The sequence below is a fragment of the Peromyscus leucopus genome, chromosome 10 (genome assembly GCF_004664715.2).
Source record: "Peromyscus leucopus breed LL Stock chromosome 10, UCI_PerLeu_2.1, whole genome shotgun sequence".
NCBI lineage: Eukaryota > Metazoa > Chordata > Mammalia > Rodentia > Cricetidae > Peromyscus > Peromyscus leucopus.
The window spans coordinates 80,892,630-80,911,668 of NC_051071.1; the positions used below are offsets into that span (position 1 = coordinate 80,892,630).

At 45.8% G+C, this 19,039-nt stretch overlaps 1 protein-coding gene across 1 annotated transcript in view; it reads left to right on the plus strand.

Annotated features, from left to right (window-relative positions):
- The window catches only part of Fras1 (Fraser extracellular matrix complex subunit 1), a 337,326-nt gene that overhangs the window by 169,878 nt on the left and 148,409 nt on the right, over positions 1-19,039 (plus strand). Inside the window, exons 20-22 of the mRNA XM_037208856.1 lie at positions 9,785-9,937; positions 10,521-10,667; positions 17,388-17,534. Coding sequence (XP_037064751.1) covers positions 9,785-9,937; positions 10,521-10,667; positions 17,388-17,534 — 447 coding nt within the window. The remainder of the gene's footprint in view (positions 1-9,784; positions 9,938-10,520; positions 10,668-17,387; positions 17,535-19,039) is intronic.

Genomic DNA, 19,039 nt, shown 5'->3' on the forward strand with positions numbered 1-19,039 from the left:
ATGAATGATGAGACCCCATACACATGGTGAAATGGTGAGGGACTCAGTCTTGTACTGAGTCTGTGCAGATTACCACAGCTGCAGGGAGTTCACGACTGTCGCTACATCTCCAGAAGTTGTCTTCTTGTTGCACACCTTCCCATCCTCTGGCTCTTAAAGTCTTTCTACTCCTTCCATGACGTCTGGTGAATATTGAAAGGGGTCATACAGCTCTTCCATTTAGACCAAGCACTCCACCAGCACTCAGTCTCGGTGCTTTCAGTTATGAGTTTCTGCATTTCCCACCACTCTCTACAGTAGAAGCATCTCTGATTGGGCACCACATTAACCTATGGATTTAGCAGAAGCATCTCTGACTGGACACCACACTAACCTGTGGATTTAACAGAAGCATCTCTGATTGGACACCTCACTAATCTTTGGATTTAACAGAAGCATCTCTGATTGGGCACCACACTAACCTATGGATTTAACAGAAGCATCTCTCATTGGACACCATACAAACCTGTGGATTTAACAGAAGCATCTCTGATTGGACACCTCACTAATCTATGGACTTAACACTGGTATTCAGAAGGTAGTTGAACAAGGCCATTCAGCAAAATAGTCCTTGTAGGCTCTTCACTACAGCCATAGGCTTTTGACCAGGTTTATGGAACTGAATCCTATACTTTCAAAAGACCTGTAGGTTTTGCATGACATCATCTCTCTTATACCTGATAGAGAACAGTTACAAGTGCTGGTTATTTTACCTACTTCCAATGCACTTAATGTAGTTGCATTAAGAACCCAATCAACCCGTAAGATATTATTAAAATTCTCCCTGTATGTCTAAATTTGTCCTTATAGAACATTATTTACCAGCTAAAGAGCCACTGCCCATGAAATCAACATTCAGACCACTGCTTTGATAGCACATATTGACTTGAATATCTTCAAGCTTTCTTGGCTTTGTTCTAAAGATGAGAACTAAGTCATTTCACCGGTGTGTGCTGCCATCCATCATGATCGTGGGTAATCCTCACTGATCCTCGGAGCGGAGCCTCTGATTGGGAGAAAGCATCACACAGCGATGACCACATGCAATTTCCTCACAGCTGCAGGGTGACATATTAGAGGGTGTTGCGGCTGCTGAGTTCAAATATTAATTTTTGATTTGTTTAAATTGTGAGCATGTCTGCATGCTGTGTCTATTTAGAAAACAAATAGAATCTTCTAGTGCTTAAAATAGGGAATGTATTTATTTTATCTGGAGCTAGTTCTCTGTCTCCAGACTTCCCTGTAATATGTTCATTAGTTTGCTTGCTCTGAGCGTGAATTCGCTGTGTATTGACAAGGTGGCATGTATACCAACAACTGGAAGCCCATCTGCCTGCTCCCCACCACATACGTGCTCATTATACACCAGTAATCCAAAACGGGCTGAGCATAAATGTATCCCGAGTCTCGCTTTTCTCCTTGTCACTCTTAATGAATGTTAGCATTAAAGACCCTCCACTGTAATTGCAACAGTGACAAGAAGATTTCACGTCCTGAGTGGCAGTGGGAGGAATCTGAACGGCAGCTTCCCTCACTAGGCGCTGCTTGAGCAACCAGTGTATGCACACATCATCGAGGCATATCTGAGGTCAACCTCCTGGTTTTTGATTATCGGCAGGGAGACGAGCTAGCTGTGGATGCCTTCCCGCACAGATGGGGCTTTAGGATGGGATGTTAATCCTCCCCAAGGCTGTTAGATGGGTGGGTTGGAAATTCAGGTCCCTATTCTAGGGACTGCTGCAGCAGGAAAGATGGAGCCGGAGCTGTAGGAGCTTCCTCTGGAGTGTCCCGAGGAGCAGCTTCAGATGAGTCATCGGCATGGGTGGAAAGGGCGATGAGGACCATTGCAGGGGACTTCGCTCTAGGGTTGGTTGGCCTCTCTGAGGACACTGCCATGTTAAGGACGTCATTTCTGACTGGCTGTACTCCTGCAGCCAGCGACATCAGAATCACTGTTTGTCAGATGGTTGCCACCTACCCAGAAGAACCAAGTCTCCTCCAGATCAGATCAGTTCTTATAGAGTATGAGATAGTTTGCGTGAGGCGACTGGTGTCGCAGCGGTTCACAGGGACGCGCAGTCATCTGCGGTGCCTGGAGACGGACGGGACTCTTGCCACATTTAAATTTGTTTTAGATTGTAGGATGGACACATTTGGCTGGCCCTAGGGATAGTTCTGTCTTCACACGCACACGCACACACACACGCACACGCAGCCAAGTAGCATCCTTTTCCTCCTAGGTTGAAGTGGTTTTTTGAAAACTAGAGACTACACTCCTCACTAACCTTTCCAGGGCTCACCAGGTTCTCCCCCGCTTTCCTGATATTGTTATTTTTTTTATTGCATTTACTTACCTGTTTATTTTTAAGTATAGTTTCTGTTCTCTTTTATTTTTCCCAGACGGTTTTTCTTCTGTCCTTATGAAGCCAGCTCTTTACGCAGGCTTCAGCAGAGATCAGCCCACAACATAGCAGGTCTAAATCCCGTGGCGGTTTCAGTCTTTCTAGGCTTCATGAGAGCAATCCCTGGTCTCCGTGCTGTGAATGGCAGAACACGCAGTGCATAGTAATGGAGCTTGGAAGGCACAACACCACTGAAGGTACTTTCCTCAGGAATGTCCCTGGAGGCAGAGGCCTCTACTGTATCAGAATGAAGAGCATCTCACTAGTCTTAGACACACAGGGTATAGTTGTACAGCCAGTCGGCAGCATGTGGCCATGACCTTTTTTGTCCCAACTGTTGTTTCTTTTTTTTTTGGCCGTCTTGGAGCCAAGATCTGTAAGAAGATCATGTGTGTGTGTGTGTGTGTGTGTGTGTGTGTGTGTGTGTGTGTGTGTGTGGTGTGTGTGTGTGTGTGTTCACAGGCACACATGTGTCACAACATGCATATGGAGGTCAGAAAACAATTTGTGGACTCACTTCTCTCCTCCCACCGAGTAGATCCCAGGGTTTGTAGTCAGGTTGTCAGGCTTAGGGGCAAGCACCTTCAGACACCGAGCCGGCACCCTGACCTGTCTCACGTGGGCTCCTTTGTGTGTGCTTTGTCTGTCTGAGACAAGATCTCTCCGAGTAGCTCAGGTTGACCTTGAATTTGTGGGAATCTTTTCTTCCGCGACCTCCCTGATGCTGGGACTACAAACACACACCACAACTCCCAGCTCTGTGTACACACTCAGACCGGCCCTCTAGGAACTCATTTCTCCGAGACACCCTGTTTTATTCAACTGCTGCTTTGGGTCTAGCTGTTCCGTTTTCTTGAAACCCTTCCCATCCCCCCACCCCCCCCTACCCTGCCCAGTTCTCTCATCTTTGCAGGTAACCTGGCTTCCTCCCCGCTCCCCTTCTCCCAAAAGTGTCCTTACCTTTGAACTAGTTTGGCTCCCAGTACTTAGTGCCCAGGCCCCCGTCCTCATCCCTGAAGCCTGGTGTGTCTTCTGTGGCTGTTACCACCCCACACTCGCTCTATGCTCTCCGCTGCTCAGCCTGCCACCTCCATCAGCCTGCATGGCGGAACACTAGAGGCACGGCCCCCTGCAAGGTGAGAGGCAGCCAGTTCTGCTCAGCATCCCAGCTGCTCCCTGCCTGGGAGGGGAATCTGGCACAGACTGGATGGCCTTGCGGTTCTTCCCCTCAGACGAGGTGCTTCTCTAGGCTGGGGTGGGAAGTTGGAGAGGCTGTATTGATGGAGGAAGGCCAGGGTTTGTTCTTTCCAGTGTACCCTCAGGCTGGGCTGTGGGCCACCCTCCCCCCACGTTTGACCTTTGGCCTACGCCTTGGGCTGACAAATTTGCTGTCTTCGCAGGTGAGGTTTAGGTGACTCCCTGGGGGGAGCTTGTGACACCATGCTGCCTTTTTGGTGGGGGTGGCTGAGAACAGTAAGAAAAGGATTGGTGTTGCACATTACTGTTTCCTTGTACACGTTTGCTACTTGGACAGAATCATATACTCAGGGCCATTTCACCGACTGTGCCAAAAACCTCCATGAATACTGTACCTACTTAAATTTTTTTGTTGTTTGAAAATTATTTTTTCAAATGCTTAACTTCACCTACAATTATAAAACAATAAGGTAAAAGACAACTTTTCACTAACCTGATTAATCAAGGTTGTTTTATTTAAATATGTATTTATATATGTGTATATGTGTACATTCACTTATATATGTATATATTCATTTAAATATATATCTAATATATATTATAATACTCATATATATTCATAGTGTCAGCATAGTCATGCCAAAATAGACTCAAATGCCTCTTAGAAACATAAAATGATAGGAACTTTCTAGAAAGAAATTTGTAATGCCTATTAAGAATTGTCCATTGTTTTTCATGCCCACCATGGTAAAGGTGTGTGTTCATCTGGGTCTGGCATGTGTGAACCGAGGAATTAAGTTCTCCATCTCAGTTTCCTCATTTATCAAGGGGACAGGATGGGATGGAGTAGACTGTCCCCTCAGAAGAGATTTGCACTGTGGCAGTTGAGACAGTACCTAATGCATGATCAGAGGCCACAAATACAAGCTCTAATGATATTATTAGTTATACCCTCTAATGTTGTCCTTTAAAAATGATCGGGCACGTAGGTCAAGATTTATGCACAAAGCTATTTATTGTGGCCTTAAGTAGAAAAGTGGAGACAAACGTCCACTCTGTAATAAAAATGACCTTTTCTACTTGTTGACTTAAAGCTACAGTATCATGTAGTCCTTAAAAACAGTGTTGACAAAATGTCCCTGATGGCATGTGAAGGATGGGGCTGATCAGGAAGTGCAATGTGTCCGCACTTCATAGAATCTCATCTGTGTAAAAATCTACATGTGAAAGTTTGTGTAGAAAAACCATAAAGGAAAATAAAATGTCAACGCTAGTAGTCCTGAACTCTGAAAAGCATTCCTACAGTGGTTTGGTTTTTTGTTTAGAGTTTGAGAAACTATTTTTCCTATCTTATGCTGTAGATGGCTTTGCTGTGAGAGAACTGAAGTCATTGAATAGATTTTGAACACGGCAGGTCCCTCTTCTATGCCGACTACTGCCGCTCAGGCTGGAGCCTTGAGCCAGCTTGCAGGTGGCGCCCGGTGGGACTGGCCACTTGTAGCCCGATGTCCTGAGGTCCGTGTCTGCCCTAGGGTACAATACTTCTCTGAATGTAAGTCAGAACATTCGTATTGATCCTCAGGCTCTCTAGTTTCTGGCTCCCTTCCTATATCATCAGTCCTTCTGAGGTCTCCCAAGGAATTTTTTCTAAAAAGATTTTGACTTCAAGCTTATGAAAAAAAAGCCGTTTCCTAGATTTCAGAAATTTATTATTCTTTTTTCCCTTGGTTTAATAAAAATCAGTCAGCCAACCCTGATTCACAGCAGGATTCCACTGCATATTTATTTAAGTGGTGTTTTGTTGGGGCTGCTGGGAAGGGAGGTTTGGGTGAAGGGATTAATACAGGAACTCCCTCAGATTGTTGTTTTGAAATGAATTTATTCATAGGATTGGGTATTCAGTGTGACTTTTTGAACAATAGAATAAATACAGGCAGTGAACAAAAAGAGTTAGAAAGTCCAACTTTTCAAACTGAAGTAGTTATAATCTCCTGTGTAAGGCAGAGCTGTAATCTAACTTGGATGAATGTGACACTCTGGGCAACTCATGGTTGACTTTTATATTTCCAGATGTCATTTATTGATTTCTTCTTTGCCTCTGGGTATTCACTCTATCATGCCTTGTGATATGCCATGGGATTGATGGATGTCTTCTGGTGGCTGCTTGAACAGGGAGCTCCGGAAGGGGAGCTGAGGCCCTGAGTGATCGCAGCCTGCACTCATGAGCCCTTCCCACTGGTTTCCGGGATCTGAATGCACACAGCCAGCCACGTTGGGTTTGAGGTTTCCACAGACGTGATCGGGAGGACAGAAGTTACGGAGGGGTGCCTTAGTTACTTTTCTCGTCTGTGATCAGATACCCAAAAGAAGCGACCTGAGGAAGGACGGGTTTGTTTTGACTTTTAGCTTTTGATAATACTCAGAACAGAGAAACGGCAGGGTAGGGAGAGCTCTGTGGGGGAGATATGGCGGCAGAAATGTGAGGTATCAGAAAATGCTTTGTCTGTAAGCAGGAGACAACGAAAGATGAACCCTGGTGTTCAGGCATCTTTCCCCTTTTTATTTAGCTTATGGCTCCGGCCTATGTGCATGATGCCACTCACATTCAAGATGAGGCTTCCCTCCACATCAAACACCCCATATTAGTGAAATTATTAAGGCAACTCCACGTAGTTAAAAGGGAGGCTTATTTTGTGGGGTAACTTACAAGTGAAGGGATAGGTTACAGGGTCCGGGAAAGGTGTAGCACAGCCAGGCGATGTTCTCTGGAGAACTCTGCTCGGTCTACCTCCAGCATCTGGGATCCAGGAACCAAGAGAAGCCAGCACATCTGGATCTCAGGTCTTAAGGACTCCCTCTCGGCCCCACCTCATAAGCATGACAGTTACTGGAAGCCTCGGTGTGGGTAGTACTTCCAGGTCAAAGCTGGAACAGCTACCCACTACAACCCCCAGAACAGTGGTTCTCAACATGTGGGTCATGACCCCTTTGGGGTCAAGCAGGAAAATATAAATATCTACATTATGATTCATAACAGTAGCAAAAGTACAGTTATGAAGTAGCAACACAAATAATTTTATGAGTGGGGGTTGCCACAACACGAGGCATTAGGAAGATTGAAAACCATTGACCTAGACAGAAGTTGTGGCTCTGAATCTCAAGTTGACAATCAAGATTAAGTGTCACAAGGACTGTAATGAATTTCTGTTTATCTGTCCATTGGAGCCATGGAAAGAGGACCCGACCAATGTCAGCTCTAGGATAAACTAGGCTATGGGAAGAGGAGGGGCTTCAGGGAGAAAGGCTGGTCAGAAGTGTTGCATGCTGCGGGGTTTCTGACAGGATAATGAGGAATCCAGTCAGTTTCGTCACTTAGAGTCCACGAGAGACCTTTGCAAGACAGTTGTGGAGGCTGAAACAGGACACATCAAAGTAGGTGTTAGGAAGGGAAGGAAGCTGAGCGATATGTTAGGGACTGTTTTCTCTGTCGGAGCATCTGACAGGAAGCAAGTCAGGGGAGGAAGGGGTTGACTTTGACAATTTTAAGGAGACCATGCATTATGGTGGGGAAGACATTGCATTAGGTGGTGGGAGAGAACAGTGCTCTTGTCTTGCTCATGTCTGGGTAGCCAGGAGGCAGAGAAAATGACCCTAGAAGCCAGGCTGAACTGTAACCTCAGGACCTACTCCGCCCAAACCCAGCAAACCACCTCCTCCAGCTAGGCCCTCCTTCCAGAAGGTTCCACAACCTGGGAAAAGAGCATCACCAACTGAGTGTTCAAACACAGCAGTCCATAAGGGGCGTTTGACAAGGCAGGCAGTCACAGGTGGTTAGGGAGAGACACGAGATGTTTGTACAGAAATTCTCGGGGGGCCGGAGGTAGTGTGCAGTGTCTTTAGGGGTCGGGTCAAGGATAGAGTGAAGAGGTGGGGGAGAGCACCGAGAACAGAACCCAGAATGTCAGGAGGAAGCCAGTGAGGTGGGAACTGGGATAGAAATGAGTAAAGATAGATGTTCCCAGCCGAAAGGAACAAACGGAGGGCATGATGCACACGGGCTGAGTGACGTCGGCCAGAACACTTGGTGGGTGTGGTGTTGTGGTGTCTTGGAAGGAGTAGAGAGGGTTCCAGAATGGCTGCTGAAAGAGCAGAGAGGACTGGTCATGGCCCAACCGCAGCTGGATAATGTACTGGATATGTATTTTGGTCTTCATGCAAACAGCTTGCCGAGCTCCCCAAGATCAGAAAAATCAACAAATACCTGTTTACTGTATCCTCAGACTGCTTACTTTGTCCTCAAAGTGTCGCCATGATGACTAATTCTCTTTCATGTCCCTGTCTGAGAAAGCTTCCGTCAGGTACAGCTGTTCTCTAGCCCAACCAAACAGCTGCAAATCTTGTCCACACATGCCCAAACCCGGAGTACTCTGACCATCCGGAGGAGGATGAGCTCATGGCACCCCAGCCAATGGGGCCTTTTCTAGGTGTTTCCTGGGCTCCCATCCTCATAGAATACCACCTTCATTTGCTTTTATCTTCTGAAGCATTTCAACTTCTTTAGGCAAACCTCTAGGGTTGTGCTTCTACCCTATGAGGGCGGCACAGGATAAGAACAAAGTGCTTGGCATTATGCATGTCATACACAGCAGTGGGGCGGCAGCGGCGGTGTGTGTGTGTGTGTGTGTGTGTGTGAGGGAACAGCCTCCTTCTCATATTTCCCATAGTGCAAGCTGCCATTTCCTTGACGGTGTACTGAAGGGTTGTAATAAGGATTCATCTGGCTCCTAGGATATCATGTATTGTCTCTAATACTGGCGGAAGGCTGCCTGCTCTGTGAGACTCCCAGGTTCAGAAGAAGTCTGGGGACCTTGGTTCTGTGTGATGGGAGAAGAGTCAGCATTTTTGAAGAGGACCCTTTGACGTCTTTGGTCTCTAGGGCAATGGTCTCACGCTGGTTGGAATGCCACACGGGGATGAGATGTGCTTCCTGTGCTGAGAATATTTGTCGATGATCAACTGTTAAATCAGCAGTTAACATTTCTCCAAACGTGCAGGGGCCAGATCTCTTCTAGCAGGGATCATGGATGCCATCTGTGTGGCTGACATGGGCTTTTTTTTTTTTTAAAGAGCCAGTGTAGCCCAGATCTCTATCATGACTTACAATGCCAAGAGATGAAACAAGACACCTGAGCCCCGGTCGGGTATGAACAGGTGCAAACAAGTGCTTAGAGTGCCCTGGGGAGAACACAGGAAGGGCCTAAAAAACCAGAGTCCTCTCTGCCTGTCCTTCACATCAACTGTTTTCATTTTGGTGGTGATTAGGATCCCCAGGTTTCCTCTGCCGTCGAGATGAAGGATGTGGACGAGACTCTGAGGGTAATTACCACTTGAAGGCAGAGCAGAGGAAGTGTGCGCCCACACTGGAAGCCGAACCCGATCGAGCTCTTTATTAAAGGATGACTATTACATGAGTGAGAACAAGGGGGTGTCGGCCGCACGCGATAATTTGTTTTATGGCTTTAATCACAGCTGGTGTGACAGAGCTGCTGAGAACCATCTATCAGGTCATGAAAATGATTTTTCCACTCACGGCCCATCGTTATAACTCTATCTTCACTTAAAGACTAAAATGTTCAAGCAACTCAATCCAATTATCTGCTAACCTCACTCTCCCCATGTTGAAGGCTGACGGCCACGTGCTGGCTCTGAGCCGTGTGGAGGGGTCCTGAGGCAGGCTGGGGAGCCTGCGCAGTGATGAGGACTCACAGCCCTCAAGGGCTCTTGCCCCTGGGGGGAGAAGATACACCTTCTGATCTTGCTGTTCCTGGTGGACTGACAGTTCTCTCTACCACGTCAAGTATCTGTCACACGAAAGCCCTAGTACTTGAAGGTCGTTCAATTGGAAAGAAATGAAAACTCAGTTGCCGCTGCTGGGCCTAGCATTTACTAAAACCATTTACTAAAAACCTCAAGCCCACGGTCTGTACAAGCTCTCAGCTTCCACTTTCCTAGGGTGCGGCCTCTGGGGCTCCTCTCTAGGCGGCTGAGCTGCGGCTGTGGTCTCGAACCCCCTCTACCCTGTGGTGTGCTGATTAGACCTTGGCACGTGAGCACGAGTGCTTGATTCTCTCCTCTTCCCTCTCCAGACTGCCATCCTCTGTGCCAGCGCTGCGTGGCTAACCTCCACGACACAGGTAGTGTCTGCCTAAAGTGCCAGCACGCCCGTCACCTGCTGCTGGGGGATCACTGTGTTGCTGACTGCCCTCCTGGACACTATGCAGAGAGGGGCACTTGTCAGAGTGAGTAAGCGCCGGACTGGCGGGGGACTTGGGGTGCTGAGGAAGTTCATCACAGGAGGCTTTGGTGTCTCGAAGAGAAAGGAGGCGGGAAGCATGGTTGCAGGGCTGCAGCCTGGCCCCGCACGTGCCCTGTTTGAAGTCTTCATCTCCACACGGTGCTCTGGGGGTGCCTTCGTTGCCTCCTCACTGCTGGCACAGAATACCTGGAACAAGCTAGTTAAGGAAGGGAGGCGCTTACTTTGCCTTTCAGTTGAAGGGTACGGCCCCTTTTGGCAGGAAAGTGGGGGTGGGGGTGCTGAGCTTGAGACCAACGGTTCGCTGCATCCCCACTTAGGAAGCAGAGAAAAATGGGTGCAGGTGCTCCGTTTATGTTTTCTTCTGTGGTCAGCCCAGGGCCTCAGCCCATGCAATTTAGACGACATCATCCCACCTCACTGAGCCTAACCTGGAAGCTCTGTCACAAGCATCCATGGAGGTTTGTCCTCTGTCAGAGTCCAGAGCATGGCAGGTTGACAATACCGAATGTCACCGGGAAAGCATTCGGGTTCACCTGTCGGTTTCACGTGTCTCTTTTCCTTTGTAGGATGCCATTCTTCCTGCAGAAGCTGCCAGAGTGGAGGACCTTTCTCCTGCTCCTCCTGTGACACTGGGCTGGTTCTGACCCACCTTGGTACCTGCAGCACCACCTGCTTCCCTGGGCATTACACGGATGATAACCAAACTTGCCAGCGTAAGTCTCCTGAGCTGTCTCCCCACCGCCCTTCTGGGCCTTTGGATGAAATGTGAAGTTCTTGCTCCCACCTTCTCCCCCAGGAGCCTTTATCTCATAGAATAATGGAAGCTAATCTGCAAAGGCAGTGTGGATACCATTAGCAGACTGTGGCTTAGATATCAGCCCCGTTGAAGGTGCTTGTCTTTCTAAGTGGTGGCTATGTGATCTCGGGCAAGTCATTTAACATCTCCTTTTCAGTTATCTCCTACAAAGTACAAGTGTCGTCCATTTCATATTTATGGTTATCTGAACAATCCAGCCCTTTGACCCTGGGCAGTGAAAGGAGCATGGTGCATGGTCAATGGACCAGGAACATCTGTGATGTAATTTATCTTCTATCTTTATCTATTGGTACTGGCAGCATGCAAGGTGTCACACGTAAATTTGTTCTGCTTTCTCTCGAAATACTAGTTATTCTGTCCTTGTACAAGAGTTACATGTAGAAATGTCATCTCAAACAAGTATGGCTCTAATTAATTACACTGAATCAGACATAAAGACTTTGGATATATTAGAGAACTGGTCTGGAAAACAATGAGGGCATTCTTCACAGATGAAGGAGCAGACCAAGACTGAGGCTGCTTACAGTCACTGAAAGTCACTCAGAAACCTGTCATCCTGAGGCTGGAGGGATGGCCCAGCAGTGGCAAGCACCTGCCGTTCTTGCTAAGGACCTGGGTGTGGTTGCCAGCACACACATGGAGCCTTGCAACTGTCTGTTACTTTATTTCCAGGAAATTCGATGTCCCCTTTTGGCCTCCACAGGCACTGAACACATGTAGTACCCATACATACATGTGAGAAAGCCCTCTATAAATAAAATAAAAATAAATAAATCCTTAAATATTTGTTATACCTTTGAAAATCACAGTGGACAAATCCAGGGGTGATATGTCCATTTTTATGTTGTAGGAATTCTCATGTTGAAGGCATTATAGAGTAGCGGCTTTAGGGAGTCTCTAGAGTTTGGGGGGATTCTAGAAGTTTAAGTACTAATGCCACTTACCAGCATTATGCCCCTAAGCAAGCCAATTCACCTTTTTTTAATTAAGAGATTTTCCATTCATTTTACATACCAACCACAGATTCCCCTGTCCTCCCTCCTCCCGCCCCCCAGCATTCCTCCCCAACCCACCTCCCATTCCCACCTCCTCCAAGGCAAGTCTTTCTATAAAGGGGGGGATGTCTCAGTTACTTTCTTGTTGCTGTGAGGGTGTATTTAGGCACACTGTTCCAGAGGGACACAGTCCATCATGAAGGAGAGGACTTGTGGCAGGCAGCCAGGTCACGGTGGTGGGAACAGAAGGCTGGTTGGTGGCATAGCATCCACATCCGGGAAGCAGAGAGTGAACAGGAAGTGGGGCTGGGCTGTGAAATCTCAAGGGCCACCCTGAGTGACCCAGTCGTTCCAGTGAGACTCCACTTCCTAAGGTTTCCGCAGCCTTCCCAAATAACCGCCAGCTGGGTACCACACATCCACACATGTAGGCCTGTGGAAGTCATGTCTCAATCCATCTAACTGCAGTGGGGCATTATAAGTAGCTACATCCTAATACTGTAGCACTTCACACAGACCCTAGTGGAGAGCATTGTTTCTTTTACCACAGATGAGTTACTGTTATCAAGTCCATCAGGAATGAAAAGCTAGCCATTCAATAAAAGATACTTTTATAGAAATAGGCAAGAAGAACGCTACCACTTCTAGTTCGCTGAAGTATGTCTCAGCATTTGTATTTGTAGGAAAGCTGTCTAAAACCCAGAATTTGGCGTCATCTGTTGAAGTACTGGAGATAGGAACTTCTTTTGTACCAATGGGAAGATTTCCTCGTATTTGTAACAAAAGCTCAGCTTGGTATACCTCAGCTGTCTGCCGGGACTGGCACATTCTGTAATGTGGCTGAGGCAGGAATGAAATACTTGCATTGCTATTCAAGAGCAAGAGGGCGTTTGTTGGTGGAGAAATGGTGACTTGGATTTATGAGGCTCTCCACAGCCTCAGAATCACAGAAGCAGAAACGCAAAGGAATCAACAGGATCCCTTGTGTGAAGTCTGGGTGACGAAAGCATGTTGCCTTGCAGTGCGTCTCCCCAGGGAAGCCTTCCCCATGCTGCAGGGCGGCCTGTGCACAAACAGCTGTGCTACTGTGGAGAGGGGATCTCTGGGAGCATTTCCATTAAATCAGGACTCTCCTAACTCTCATTTTTAAGTTTCATTCTTTGCTGTAACTGACTAAAATATGCCCCTAAATTGGGCTGAGTTTCTGTTATATGAAAACAAACAAAACAGCATCAGCAACGGCCCTTCGTAGTGTTCATTATTACAGGCAATTACACCATGCCACTGTTTTAGAAACCGTGTAGTAAAGGGCTTTTGAGGAATTATAACCAGCATTGTGGGAAGCAATGTGTTGCTAAAGAAAGTCTGGCCTGAGGAACTCACACGGTTCTGTTTTAAGAAGCATTTAGGAAGTGTACTCTCTTAGCCCTGGAATTTAAGAGTAACCAGATGAGGTAGGAACTCTGATAAGTAAACCGCTCAGTACTTGAGCCATATTGCTTTGGGGCTGAGGAGCTCCAGAGTACCTGAGCCAGCCTTGAACCCAGAGCAAGGACAGATGAGGGAAAGAAGCCAGCTCCCCTGTTGGGAGGAGTGGTTGGCCTGTTTTTTCTGACTGGCTCTAGAATTTCTCTATGGAGCAATAAAGAATAGCCCCCTCCCTCATTCCTATATTTACCTTTCAGAGTTTGTGATTAAATCATTTCTCCCCTGGACTTCGTTCAGGGCAGAGCTGGAGCCAGTGGAGTGTGAAAGCCGAGGGGATGGGCATTTTTTAGACCTGAGTTGAGTTATATATCAAGAGAGACCGTGAGCTCCACATGCTGTGAGGTCCCTCACTCACTGATGAAAGACACTCATATCTGCTCCCCTTAATGATTTCTGAGGCTAGTATCTCAACCTCCAGAGCTGCCTCTGTTTCTCTCAGTGAGGTCCCGCTGGCATGACTGCATCTGGATGCAACTTTGTGTAGTCTGGAGATATTATGTAGAGAACACCTAGCCACAAGCATCTTCGGGTGAGGGAAACTGAGGACCAAGAGCCTGTGGCATGTGTGGGACAACCATGTAAAGGGCAAGCACGGCCATTTGCAGATTGCCTGGGAAGGAAGGAGAGGAAGCAGCTGAAGACAGAGATGGTGGCCACCTGCTCCTTGGTGTGATATGCTGCATGCCTCCACATTCTGATAAAGTCTTCTGGGATTCAAAGTACTCACCATAAATCGACTTTTTTTGGTAGTCACTAAAGGGGCTGAATTGTACATTAAGGTCCCTAGGGGGAATAGCCGACTAAATAGAAAGATTAACGAGCATGGACACAGATGGCAGTAAGCCGCATCCAGTCCTTAGATATCAGGATAGGGAAGTAGCCTGTGAGCCCATGCAGAGGAACTGGCACTTGGATCTCATGGTGCATCCATCCCCTTGTCAAGTAGGAAGGTCCAAAGGATATTTAGGAGTGTGGAGGCTTCTCAGCTTAAGCTTATGCATGTCAGTATCTTTAGTGGCCGTGTTCCAGTTTTAATTGATATTAAGCCTTTGATCGACTAAATAGGTCAGGTGGTTTGCCTGTAGGAACCGCTATCCAAGCCACACTTCCTCATCCTGTGTGCGTTCACTTGGCTTAAGAGCGTGAATGTGTGACTTTTTCTTTCTTTCTTTTTTAGTTTATTTTTTGAGATTATCAGATAATTACATAATTCCCCCTTTCCCTTTCCTCACTCCACACCATTACACACACCCCTCCTTAATCTCTTTCAAATTCGTGGCCTCTTTTTTCACTGATTGTTGACATGTATAGATGTTGTATACAGGTGATTCTAGATTTTGTCAAATTGACAATGAACGCTAACCACGATGAGTCACGATCAGTGTCCTCACGGGCCCTTCGGGCTGTGGTGTATGTCACACCCTCCCTCCTGTTCAGGGATGAATAATACACACCATATGTAACCACTGTCGGTGAAAAAAATTAATGCTTTGCACTTCCTGATGAGATCCAAGTACATAAGTACACACACACACACACACACACACACACACACACACACACACACTCACTCACAATTCCTGAATACTTGAGTATAACCTGCTCATTCTGTATAATGTTACTTCCATGTGTGACCTTTCTTAAATTCTGCTTATTTTGCTTGATTACTTCAGATTTATTTCCTCTAGTTAAAAAAAAAAAAAAAACAACTGAATTCTTACTGCTCTAATTGTAAGACATAACTGGGCATATTTCCCATATTGGTATAAATGTGGCGTATTAAAATATCATGAGCCATTAGTTTCTTTGAAGTCATTATTAAAAATACTGATCAAATAAAACCTTATATCTTGATCACTGTAATATCCTACTAGGAAATCTTTTACCAAATTCAAAAACATACCAATCAACTTTGAATATGCAGCTCAACTTTCTTCAAAGGTATCTACAGTTTTGGGTTCTATTTTATCTGTGTGTAGTGTGTGTGTGTGTGTGTGTGTGTGTGTGTGTGTGTGTGTAGTGTGTGTGTGTGTGTGTGTGTGTGTGTACATATGATCTTATATGTTCTTGTGTGTACTTGTATGTGCATCAATGTGTGTGGATGTGCCTGTGGAAGCCAAAGATCAATGCTGGATACCTTCCTCAGTCTCTTTCCACCTTGTTTATTGAGATGGAATTTCTCATTGAACCTGGACCTGTGAGCTCTGAGCATCCTGCCTCTGCCTCCCCAGCACTGGGGTTACAGGTGTGCCCTGCCAAGCCTAGATTTCGCATCCAAACTTGGTACCTCATGCTTGGGCGGCCAGCGCTTTACCCACTGAACCATCTCTCCAGCCCCTCCCACACCTTGCCGTTGCATTCTTAAGTTTATCTTGGGCATCTTTATTAAGTGCTTTGCTGAAATCAAAATTGGTTCATAGAAATCCTAGCCATAAAAAATTTAGTCCATATAAATTTGCAACAGATAAAATATTCTTTTCTAATTATTCTAAAATATCTGTTTGAGAATCCAACCTAGAATTTTCTTAGCACCCCAAATTACAAACCTTCATATTCAAATGAATATTTTATGACAGTAGCTTTCCCTGTAGGTAAAACAGGAGTATTTAATTCCTTTTATTTTGTAGCAAAGTAATTTCCCTGAATTGTGTTGCATTCTTTGATATGGTATAGACCTAAAACGTACAGTAGGTCACTCTCTATACTCAATACTCGTTCACTCTAAAATATGCTCTGAGTAAATTTTAGAATGAGGCAGAGGTGCTGGTGTGTGTGTGTGTGTATGTGTGTGTGTGCGCGCGCATGTGGGCATATGATATATTAAAATACTTGGCTTCTTTCGTTTATGTAAGAAGTATTTATTGAGTATGTCTTACATGATAGAGAACCAGCTCGGTGCTATGGAATATTTAAAGGAATAAAACTAAACTGGTCTTTGGTTTCCTGATTCCCACACCTTAAATGACACAAATGTCAAAGAAACGATCTCTTGAATAAACACTGTTACATATACCAGGAAGGAAATGCTGTGGGTGCTATAGAATTATGTACCTAGGGAAGCTTTCTAGAATGAGGATTCCAGAAAAGCTTTCTGGAAGGCAAGACAGATGAGTCAGAGTTAAAGATAAGTGAGCTGGCGGTTATGTAAAAGGAGTGGAAAGGGCGGACGGAAGGTGGAGGAAGGAGATCTGTAGAAATGCTGACCAGAAACTGTTGGGGATTTAAGAAAAATCAGGAAAATATTAGAAAAAGTAGATACCAAGAGAGTGGTCGTAAGGGGGTCAGACTAGATATGGGAAAAACAGGGACACTATATGAGAGTACTCCAGCAGGGAGCACTGTGTGAGAGTACTCCAGCAGGGAGCACTGTGTGAGAGTACTCCAGTAATGATGATTGTGACAGTACTCCAGCAGGGGGATAGTAGCCTGGGTTCCTCTCCACATGTGGGCATGAGAAAAGCGTGAAGTTTCTAACATTCCGTTGGAGAGCTTGAACACCGAGGATTCAGTGACTAGCTAGATGAGGGTGGACAAAGGAAGGAATCAGGATAGATGCCAAGGTTTCCACCATGGATTACTGAGTAGAAGGAGCAGTGGCGGTTGCTGGGCTGCAGAAATGAAAGCAGACCAGTTTGTGGCATGCCCCAAATGCATCAACAATGTGCCTGGCTGCGGAGAGTTACAACTGGGTGAGCCAATAAACCAGGTCACGTCCAAGTCCAGTGTCTTAAAATACAGGATTTCACAATCTCACCATAAAGTTGTCACCTAAAAATAATGTGTCTGTAACATAAATGATGGGAGGGGGCTTAATTTCCTAAGCAATGCTCAAATAAAGCCATTGGTCTTCGAGTCAGTATGAATTCTGTTGCTAAATCACATAACAACTTAGGTATGGGACTCTTGTCCTTGGATTTATATTCATCTCTGAGACAATGGATTACCTTCTTCTATTTTGGAAAATAAAACTGGTATTTTCTGCGTCTGTTGCTCGCAGAAGGAAGGTTATGGGCCATAATTAAAGGGCAGGTTGGAGCGGGGCTTTTTCTGAGGCGGCATCTGTCCAGCTTTGCTCAGTGCCTCTGTATTTGTGGTTGTAATCATCTGGTCATTTCCCTCTCCTCTGCACTCAGCATGCAACACGCATTGCAGAAGCTGTGATTCACAGGGCAGCTGCACCTCCTGCCGAGATCCAAGCAAGGTCCTGCTCTTTGGAGAATGCCAGTATGAGACCTGTGCCCCCCAGTACTATCTTGACATCTCCACCAAGACTTGCAGAGGTAAAGCTTTTCCTGGGCTGTGTGAGGATTCTTTTATTCAGGGGTGTTCCTTTACTCCACCTCATCACAGGCACTTTGGTCAGATGTTTCCCACTTCCTGTGAGGATGGCAACAATGATGTGTGCATGCGTTCATTCATTCATGCATTTATGCATCCACTAGGCAAATTGTTTATGTTCCTTCACATTGCCCAACATTATATCTGGCGTTGGTAAATAGACAGAGGTAGCAAATGGCAAACAAAATCTTTACTTGTATTTATTCATAGATGTGTTTTGCTCGGCCATCTTATGTCCTGGTGTGTTGAAGTTTTGATTATCTCTTCTCACACCAGAACATATCACATGTAACACTTGAGATTTTCCATTTCTTTTGAAAAATCCTGAAATCTGATACTAGTAGAAATACATTGCTATAGTAAAAGCCTAGGTTAGATCTCGTGGCTCTCATGCCTTGTTCACCACAGTTTCCTCTGTTCCCTCTCTTACACTAGGGCTCTTCTGAAGATGTCCATTACCTCCCTGGGCCTGTGAGTGTTTGCATTTGCAGCCCTGATTTGCTTGACTGTAAGCTTAATGAAGTCAAGAATTGTTATATCTCTCCTTAACATACTCAAATGTGTAAAAACACCATGTATCTTTTCCTGGTTCATCAGTAGCTGGACTTCTTATGGCCGAGTTCAGCAGGGAAAGAACAGTGTTTGACTATTTTCCTTGTCTCCTCTTAGGCTAGCTTCTCTCCATGTTTCCTTCTAACCCCCTGGCTCTGGCAGAGAAGGTGCAGCTCCAAACAGAGGTCAAATGCCTGTCATGTAAACCCGGGAAGCTCTAGGCACCCCGCACACTTTCCATTCTAAGAATCTCAACTTGGTTGTCAACTTAGGTGGTCTTCCATGTTCACGACCGCAGGAGCTTTTCTGTTCTTTTCTTTCTAACCAGGGGCTGTCAGTTTGTGGTGAAAAACCAAGATTCTTTCAGATCCTCCACCTTGTAAATGATTTCATAACTGTGCTGGCTTTTAAGGCTCTGTTTCTAGTCATTTTCCCTCAGGACCGATTCAACCAAATAAATGAAGGAGATTAATTTTATAAACCGTCAGAGCATATGTCCCGTCTTGCACATGTACCTGCTACCTAAGGACTTAGAAATACTGTGTGAAGGAATAGAGAGACGAGTCCTTCCAGATTCATAGCTGGGTAGGAAAATGGGCTTGAGAGAGCCTTGAGTGGAAATATGTTCTCTAAGAAAAACAGTTACTCAACAAAACTCTGTTGAGCAGCTCATGCGTACTGGGCATTGCACTTGCCTAGTTATTGTAAGTGAAGTGAGGAACCCATGGATCCTAAGTGCATGCTGTACCACTGAGCCCCACCTCTAGCCTCTGTGCTGATTGTTTACATTCATTGTTTCATTTTGCCTCTCCTATGGCCTTAGTAAATGGGTACTAGCGTATGTTTAATTCAAGCTCCAATGAATTAAGGAAGATAGGCAGGAAAATGCAGAGGA